At 18.6% G+C, this 10242-nt stretch overlaps 3 protein-coding genes across 3 annotated transcripts; 2 read left to right on the top strand and 1 right to left on the bottom strand.

Annotated features, from left to right (window-relative positions):
- Positions 1 to 2: 2 nt before the first annotated feature.
- PRELSG_0102200 (conserved Plasmodium membrane protein, unknown function) lies at positions 3 to 1349 on the top strand (the record flags this gene model as incomplete). The annotated part of the gene is made up of 1 exon (XM_028678167.1): positions 3 to 1349. A coding segment is annotated over one exon (1347 nt), but the record flags the coding sequence as incomplete, so codon positions are not given.
- Positions 1350 to 3155: 1806 nt separating this feature from the next.
- Positions 3156 to 5588, top strand: PRELSG_0102300 (phosphoinositide-binding protein, putative; the record flags this gene model as incomplete). The annotated part of the gene is made up of 1 exon (XM_028678178.1): positions 3156 to 5588. The coding sequence occupies one exon, from the start codon at positions 3156 to 3158 to the stop codon at positions 5586 to 5588; it is 2433 nt and encodes an 810-aa protein (XP_028531388.1).
- A 699-nt stretch (positions 5589 to 6287) lies between these two features.
- PRELSG_0102400 (serine/threonine protein kinase, putative) lies at positions 6288 to 10003 on the bottom strand (the record flags this gene model as incomplete). The annotated part of the gene is given in 2 exon segments (XM_028678189.1): positions 6288 to 8327; positions 8333 to 10003. Coding segments are annotated over 2 exon segments (3711 nt in total).
- Positions 10004 to 10242: the final 239 nt, after the last annotated feature.

Genomic DNA, 10242 nt, shown 5'->3' on the forward strand with positions numbered 1-10242 from the left:
AAATACAAGAAGACAAAGAAATACAAGAAGATAAAGAGATACAGGAAGATAAAGAAATACAAGAAAGTAAAGAAGAAATACAAGATAAAGGAATTCAAGAAGACAAAAAAATACAAGAAGATAAAGAGATACAGGAAGATAAAGAAATACAAGAAAGTAAAGAAGAAATACAAGATAAAGAAATACAAGAAGACAAAGAAACACAGGAAGATAAAGAAATACAAGAAGACAAAGAAATACAAGACGATAAAGAGATACAGGAAGATAAAGAAATACAAGAAAGTAAAGAAGAAATACAAGATAAAGGAATTCAAGAAGACAAAAAAATACAAGAAGATAAAGAAACACAGGAAGATAAAGAAATACAAGAAAATAAAGAAAAAATACAAGAAAGCAAAGAAGAAATACAAGAAAGCAAAGAAGAAATACAAGAAGAGGAAGATATAAAAACAAACAATGGTGAAAAAAAAAGAGAAAGTGAAATAAATGATATAAACAAAGAAAATAGTCAAATTAATATTGATGAAGTTCTAAAAAATGAAAATAATGTAACTGCAAAAATTGAAGTAGAAAAGGTAAGCAAGTTTTATTTGCAAAATTTTGATAACAGAAGTGATTGTGAAGAAGAAAAAAAGGTTGCTGATTTAGTTACTGAAGTTATAGAAGAGATATCTTTGATTGAATATAAAGATAAAAACAGTCCTATTGATAATAATGGAAAAAATTGTGAGCTATCTAATGTTTCTATATATTGTACACAAGTAGATAATGCATGTATCGATTATAATAAAAAAAAAATAAAAAATTTAAGTGATGCATTAAATAAAAAAGAAAATTTAAGTAGTGATACCAATAAAGATATAGACAAAAATATAAATGATAATACAAATAGAAATATCATTAGCAATTCTACTAATTTACACAATATATCTACGAATTGCGAGAATAATATAACTGATCATCTAATAGAAAATGGGGAATTGCAAGAGAATGCTATGATAAATGAAAAAAACGAAAAACCTGAATTTTTAACATATGTAAATAATTCAGTAATAGATAATTTAAATGATACTAAGGAAAACCCATTATCTGAATGTAACAAAAAATTCAGTGAAAATTCCATTGTAAAAGAAGAATCATTTAAAAATACAAATTTTAAAGAATCGCAAGTATGTGAACAAAGATTAAATGAAAGTGTTTATAAAGAAAATTTAGCAAAAGACATAGAAAATACAAAATTTAGTGCTGATAAAGAACAAATTGTACATAAAAACAATGATGAAGTAACTAAAAATAAAGATAAAAAAAAACATAAAAGAAAAAAGAATAAAAAGAATAAGGAGAGGTGAAATGAAAAATATAAATATTAGTTGATTAAGAGTAAAAATTAAATGAGAAAAATAAAAAAAAACAAAAAGAAAAATAACTTTAATTCATCTTAATAATGCTTAAAATAATCAAATATTAAAACTCTTTTCATTATGTTTTTGAATCTATGAAGAAGGCAATGTTCATATAAATATTTAAAAGATGATCTTAAATGTGATTATTACTTTTGCGTTTAATATCTAAAAATTAATAATGTATTTTTATTTTTAATTATTGAAAATTAAAAATAAAAATTGTATATACCTTTTGTATAATTTTTTTTGTTAAAATTTTTCATATTCACAAAATTTAAACACAGATGTTATATTAATAAACACATTTCCATTTTTTTCTTATTTTTCCTTCTTATTTTTTTATATTAATAGAAATAACTAAAATTACATTTTTTTTTTTTTTTTAAATATTTTTGAAGAAAAAATAAAAGAAAAAAAGGTAAATTTAATTCTGTATTAAAGTCTTTTACAACATATTATGTTTTTCTTTTTAACTTTTTTGAATTATATGAATTACTAAAAAAAAATAAAAAATAAATAAACAATATATTAACAAGTATTTAAAAAAAAAAAAGAAAAAAAAAAAAGACTTAGTACTTCACTTTTTTTTCAATTTGGGGATGTACTAATAAAATGTATAATATATAAATAGAATTATACATTGTTATACTAGATAAAAAAATTATGAAAGTATTTTATATCAATTGTGTAAGAAAATATCTAAATTTTATAAATAATTTTTTGCACACAATTATAAACCTTATTCAATGTATTAAAGAAATTTCTATATTTTTACACAAAAAACTTATTTGAGAAAAAAACAAAATAAAATGTATTAAAATATTTTTAAAAATAATTCTTTATAATTTTTTAAAAAAAAACATACGCATTCTTTTATTTACCTAAACATGAATGATGTTGAAATTTAGTAGGCTTTTTACTTTTTGCTTTTTATAAAATAATATTTCCTTTTAGAGTTTTAAGGAAAGATAAAATTTTTTAACTGAAAATTTATATATAAAAGAATAAAAAAATGTAAGTATAATCTTTTCTTTTTATTTGATTTTTTTTGTAAAATATTTTAATTATGAAAATGATTAATTATAAGAAGGAATTTAAAGTATACTTATTTTAATTTCTAATATAATAATAAATTTTTTTTTTTTTATTTTATATGAGTTGTTTGATCCTGTCCAATATTTATTTAAAATTTTAATATATCTTAATAGTGTATATATATATAAGAAACATTTTTTTATTCATTTTTACATAATTGTAAAAATTTTTAAATATACTTTTTTTCTGTTATTTTTTATATTTTTCTATTGTTTAGTATTATAAAATAAAAATATATGTATTTTTTATTTTTTATTGTATATATTAAAATGTGTATATTTTTTAATACGTGTTCTGTAATATATAGTATTTGGTAATTCCCGTACAATAAAAATAGGTACGTGCATATTTATTTTTTACTTATTTTATATTAATCAACTGTATTGTTTTTATTTGATTTCTTATTGTGATTTTCTTCATCATACTATATTATTATTTCCTTTTCTTATTTTTATCTTTATTTTATGTAATTTTTTGTAATAACACGAAATGAAAAAAATTTTTTTTTTTTGCATAAATATATTAGCATAAATGTTTTTTTTAATGGAAACTTCAAAAAATTTTTCATTTTTCTTTTCTTTACAATATTTTTGTTGTTACAAATAAAAAATATTTAAAAAATATACTTAAAAAAAACAAAAAAAAGAAAAATCTAAAATGGATTTAGAAGAAATTGATATTGGTATAAATCGAGTGGATATTAAAGATGAAAAAATATATTACGTTATTTTGGTTAAATACAAAGATTTAAAATATGAAACAAATAAAAGATATAGTGAATTTGAAGAATTACATTGTGAATTATTACACTTTGGTTTTTCAGCTTTACCAAATTTACCAAAAAAAAAATTATTGTCTTATAAAAATAGTGATTATATAAATTATAGAAAAAGAGTTTTGAATTCTTATATACAGAATTTATTTATTAGACCAGATGTAAGATGCTGTGCTATATTTTTGAATTTTCTTATGTTTTATGATAAAATAAATTTATCTATTGAAGTTGTAAAAACGAAATTATTAAATAGTATAGGTTCACAAAAATTTTCATTGTGTGATTTATATATTAATGAAAAGTATAATTTTATAATTTGCATTTATGAGGATAAAAGTAATTTAAGTAGATTAGGAAAATTATGGTCAATAATTGAACCTGATATAGTAGGTGAAATTAAAATTTTTTCATATAATAATGATCTTACTTCTATGTTTGTTGAAAAATATAAAGAACAAACTATTTATAAAGCAAGAAATATTATTTGCGTAGAAAAAAAAAATGAAGTTATTATTTCAGGTGACGATGGAAAAATTCATATATATAAGATAGATACAGAACTTCTTACCTTAACATATATAAAAAGTATTCCTTGTCATAATGATTCAATATTAAAAATGATGCAATTAAATGATAATTTTTTTTGCACATGTGGTTATGATAATGCTTTCAGATTATATTATTTAGATAATTACAAAATTATTAGTGGGGGTAGGTGCAATAAAAGGTTAGATAAAGATAAAATAACTACATGCCATTTATTAGAATATAACAATATTGTTATTGGTACTGATTGCTCATTATTTTTTATATATAATATGAGTAGTAACCCCCCTATATATTTAGATACAAAAAAACTAAAAAATGGAGAAAAAATAAATTGCTTTGCAAATACAGATAAATATTTATTTATAGGTTATGATAATGTTATTGCCTGCTATAATTATCGTTATATTAACGATAGCAAAAATGCAAAAGATAATCATATAAAGAATGAATTACTAATAAAAGGTAAAAATGATATAAAAAATGTTTCATCGGCAAATGGTGAGAATAATAACACTGATTATAATAAAAGTTATGACTATAATAACCACTCATATAAATATAATTTGAACAATTATAATATATCAAATGAAAGCATAGCTACTACTACTGCTACTGCCAATAATAACGATAAAAGCGAACATAAAAAATATATAACAAAATTAGTTATTGACAATAATATTTCGGCACAGTATATCCCACCTTTAGTTTATGATAATAATGTCTTATCTTTATGTATTAATAAAAATAAAAAAGTTTTATATGCAGGTTATGAAGATGCTATTATCATATGGTCTATAACTAGCGGTTTAATCATTTCTTCCTTTCATGGTCATACAAATGGTGTCCATTTTTTAAAATTTTTGAACGATTCAGAATTTTTATTATCAGGTGGAAATGGAGGAAATTTAAAAATATGGAAAAGTGATATAGATAATTTTAAAATATGGAAACCTAAGAGAAATTACAAAAAAAATGACTTAAAGTTAACCAATAAAGATGGGTATAAATATAATGTTACTGATCAGGATAATTTTAATTTTAATGAAAGTGATAATAGTTATCATGGGTATAAAAGCAGTGCAAATAGTGAAACTATATCTCTGGACAATATATTAGATCAAACTGACAAAAAAAATAATTGCGAAATTTTCGATACCTCTAATTATAAGAAAAATCTAATTAATAATAATGAATCAATTAATGTAAGCAGTTTAAATTCAAGATATAATATTTTTTATGATAAAAATCAAGATACACCAAATTATCTTACATCAGATATGAGTAATTTAGATGTCTGCGTTATTAATAATAAAAATGATATAAAAAAAAGTAATAATTGCGATTATAATTTAAATGATAATTATGATAAAAAAGGCAATTTTGATGGAAATATGTACTATGGTTATGATTCAAATCAGAACATTTCCTGTGAAAGTATATCAAATAGGAATGTAGAATGCGATTATAAAACGAATTTGAATATAGATAATTTTAACAATATTCACCAAAATAATTACGACAATAATATTAATAAAAATTTTATATATAAAGAAAATATTTTTCGAGATATCGTTTATAAAACAGAACCTCATTACATGAATCGTAATTATGCACCTATTGAAGAGTCATGTAATAATAAAAATACAGATAAGATAGATTATATTAACATTAATGATATTAATGAAAATGATAATTCTAATAATTTAAAAAAGAATATTGTTTGTATTAGTGATGAAGATGATGATTTGGTTTCAGCTTTTACTTAATTTTTTTTTTTTTTTTTTTTTTTGGTTAAGGACTTTATTTATATGTAATTTATCAATAATCAAAGATAGTTTTTTTCCTTATTTATTTTTACTTTTTTTTTTTTTTTTAATAAAGATTAATTTAAAAAAAATAACAAAAGAAAAAATTAAAAAGAAAATATGTTTATAAATTTTAATAAGATATAAGTATTTATTACTACTATTATAAAAATGGTTAAATTGTTGAATTAAGTTAAAAAAGAAAAAAAAAAAAATTTAATTAAAAAATATAGACAAAAGAATACTGAAAGAATTTTTACAAAAAAAAAGAATTTTAAAATAAAGATGTATACATAAAAATTTTGTAAAAAAACTATCTTTAAAACAAAGATTCTTACAAAAAAAAAAAAAAAGGTACAAAAAAAATTATTGTAATTAGTATGTACAAAAAAAGTATCGGAAAGAAGACTTTAATGCTTTATTTTTATTATAGCATACAGAAAAATAAAACAAGAAAGAGAAAGAAAAAAAAAAAAAAAAAAAATATAATTTTTGAATTTAAAACGTAAATATATATTTTAGAAAAATTAAAATAATTTTAAGAAAATACTTGAGAGTAAATAAATAAATATATGTATATATATTACCAAGAAAAAAATAAAATTTTGTAAAAATAATATAATTTTTATCTGCAAGTTCATATAGCACTTAGAAAATTATTCATCTAAATAAATCACTTTCTAAAATTTCGGATACATTACTATATTGTTGTTCTATATCAAGTGTTAATGTCTTTTTTAATATTTCAATTAAGTGTATATTTTTAACATTTATTTTTACTTGAGTAAAATCAATTTTTATATTTTCCATTTTTTCTATTTCTTTTAATTCATTATCTAACAAGTAACTATTTTTGCAAAAATAAATATTATTATTTATTAAATGTATATCCATTAGTTTAATAAAATAAGAGGAGTTTAAATTATGAAACAAGAAAGAGAATGGTATAACAACATTTTCATTTTTTTTAATTATATCATTTTCCCATTTATTTATTGTATTATCATCAAAACAGTAAGGAAAATTTTTAAAAAGTATTAAAAAAATAGTAACTCCTATGCTATATATGTCTGTTTTTTCACTATAAATTCCTTTTAAACAGTAAGGAGACATATATTCTTTTGTTCCAATAATTAAATCATTATATATAATTTTTTCTTCTTCATTTATATATGTTTTCTTAGTATTATCTGTGTAAATAGATAATTTATTTTCTATTAAATTCATATATTCGCAATTTAAGGATGTTTCATTATTTTTTTTTATATTTATAGAATTATTTATATGTGGAATATATTTCATTAAGTTATTTTTTTCTTCATTATTTTCATTATCATTTGTATAGAGATTATCAGAATCAAACATATTAGTATGAAAATGAGTTCTATTTAACTCATTTTCATCATCATCAATTTTTTCAAATTGATTTAAATCAAAATTACTTTCATCGCATTCATTTCTATCAGAATCATTTACATCAAATTCATTTTCACAAAATACATCTTTTGTTTCACTTTCATAGAAATTATTTGTTTGCCATTTTTGAGTTTCATTCTCACTATAAATATATATACTCATATCAAAATCAATTATAACAAGTTGTTCCTTATTTTTATCTTTAAACATCAAGTTATCTAATTTTATATCTCTATGAATTATTGAATTTAAATGCAATGCATTAATTCCATTTAGTAACTGATAAATAATATTTTTAGCTTTATCAAATGAAAAATTTTCTTTTGATACATATTCTACTAAATCACTTCCTTCGCATAATTCCATTATAATAAAAAAATGAGACTGATTTTCTATTAAATCATATATTTTTATAACATTGCTATTATTCATTTTTTGAATAGTTTTATATATGTTTATATAAGTACTATAACTCATAATAGACAATTGTTTTTTTTTACATACACTCTTAATAGCTACATTAATTTTTTTATTTATATCAAAACATTTATAAACAAAATTAGGAGAATTATCTCTTAATAATCTAATCATTTTATAGTTATTTTTAATATATTCACAATTTTGTAAACATTCCATGAATTTTTTTTCTCTTAATTCTATATCAGAATCGTTTTTAAGAATGTCATTATTTTCAGTTTGTATTAAATCATTTTCTTTAGAATGATTAAACAATTTTAGTGCTTCATTGAAAATTTCATTTTTTTTACTATCTTCATTATTAGAACTTTTTTTAAATTGTTCAATATATTCATCACTTTTTCTTTTTTCAATTATTTTTATTTCCCCCTCTACATTTACAGCACTTTGTTTAAAATAAAAATCTTTATTTAGATATTTTTCACTTTTTTCATTAAATTTTTCTTTTTCATTTTCTATTTCATCATATGCTCTCTCTAAATTATGAAGATTTTCATTTTTTATTTTATCGTATTTTTCATTATCATTTTTATTAAATTCTTTTTCTAAGTTATCAAGAATTTCATTTTTTATTTTATCGTATTTTTCATTATCATTTTTATTAAAGTCTTTTTCTAAGTTATCAAAATTTTCATTATCATTTTTATTAAATTCTTTTTCTAAGTTATCAAAATTTTTATTTTCTGTTTCATCAAGTTTTTCTATTTCTTTGTTTTTAATTTTCAATTCAATTATTTTTTCATATTTTATTCTTTTTTGTTTAATTTTGTTTCTATTTTTTATGTTTAAGTAGTGTCTTTTAACTTTCTTCAAATGCTTATTTTTTTTCTTTCTCTCCCTTTTTTTTTTTTTTTTTTTTTTTTTTTTTTTTTTTTTTTTTTTTTTTTTTTTTTTTTTTTTTTTTCGTTTGAATAAACTTTATATTTCTTAAAATACCTAACGTTTTTTTTTCTTTTTTTTTTTTTTAAGTAATTTTCATTTTTAGCGTTTTTATATTTATTTTTTTCTTTTTCTATGTCTCTTTTTTTAATTTTTTCATTCATCTCATGCATATTTTTTTTTATATTTAACGAAAATTTTGTACTTATTTCCTTATTATTTGAATTAAAGAAATTTATATTTATTTCACTTTTATTTTTTATATAAGAAAAACAATTTAAATCATATTTATTATACAGCCACATTCTTTTACTATGTTCATTAATATATAAATGAATTTTATCATAAAAATAACATACTTTATGATACCTTTTGTAAATTTTGTTATTTCTTATATTATTGTAATTGATATTAACATTCTTTTTATTTTTACTACAATTATTGTTAATATTATCTTTAATAGTATTTTTCATTTCAGCATGGTTGTTTTTATTATAATGATTATTATTCTCTTTGTAACATATGTTACTATTAATACAACTATTATATCTTCTTATTTTTTCCATATTATACAACAATATGTTTCTTCTTCTCATTAGATATTTGTTATTTATGCAACTAATATAGTTTTTGTATTTATTTTTTATAATTATACTTTTCATAATCGTAGCAATTTTACTGTTATGTATATACGAAACATTTGTTTTTCTCATTACACGATTTCTAATTCTTCTTTTCGCCAACACTTTCATATTTTTTATATACTTCTTTATGAAATCAATATTTAAATTTTCTGAGATATTTTTATGAATTTTGATGATAGAATTATTATAAAAATATTCTATTTTATTTCTTTTATTAATATTTGAGAAATCAAAATTTTTTAATTTATTACTTATTAATATAAGTTTAGACAATTTGCACAAAAAGAAATACTCATTTATTTTTTTATGTTTTCTTGGTTTTTTTTTTATATTTTGTCCTTTGTAATTATTATAATGATGAAATAATAAATTAACAATTCTTTTATTTTTTTTTGTTGATAAATATATATGAATTAAAAACATCAGTTCTTTAATACATTTCTTTATCTTTTTTTTTATTCTATAATACATTATAAGCTTATAATATTGTCTATCCAATGAATAATTGGTGTTACTTTTTATTCTTTTAAACAATTCTTTACGCATTCTTTTTGATGATTTATTTATTTTATATTTTTGCATTAATTTAGAAGGATAATGTTTATCAGTGTATGTCATTTTATTATTTTTTCCTTTATAATTACAACTGTAATAATACACATCATTCTTTTTATTTAAATTATTCATTAAATGGGATATGATATTCTTATTGTTTATATAATCATAATCAGTATTTTTGATATTATCATTTTGACTACAGTTATTCATGTCCTTACTAATTTTGTTATCTTTCTTATGTTTTATTTCACTACTATTAGTAAAATGAAAATTTTCAAAATTCATTACGTTTTCTTTATTTTCTTTATAATTTACTTTATCCTTTTTTTCTATAACTTTTTTTTGTTTCTTTTTACGTAGCATCAACTTCAGTATGTAATTGCAAAAAAAGCATTTATGCATTTTCAAGTTGATATACAACTTTTTCTTGTTTTATATAGCTTATAGACAATTTTAGAAATTTAGTTAAAATATTGCAAGACAATAAAATTTTCAATAAATATGTAAAATTTTTTTTAATATAAAAAAAAAAAAAAAATGGAAAAAAAAAGAAAAAAATAGAAACAAAACAAAAAAAAAAAAAAAAAAAGAAAGAAAAAGAATAAATTTATTCTTTTAATAAAATTGAGGCTATTTATTCT

Source organism: Plasmodium relictum (genome assembly GCF_900005765.1).
Source record: "Plasmodium relictum strain SGS1 genome assembly, chromosome: 1".
In the NCBI taxonomy this organism is placed as follows: Eukaryota; Apicomplexa; class Aconoidasida; order Haemosporida; family Plasmodiidae; genus Plasmodium; species Plasmodium relictum.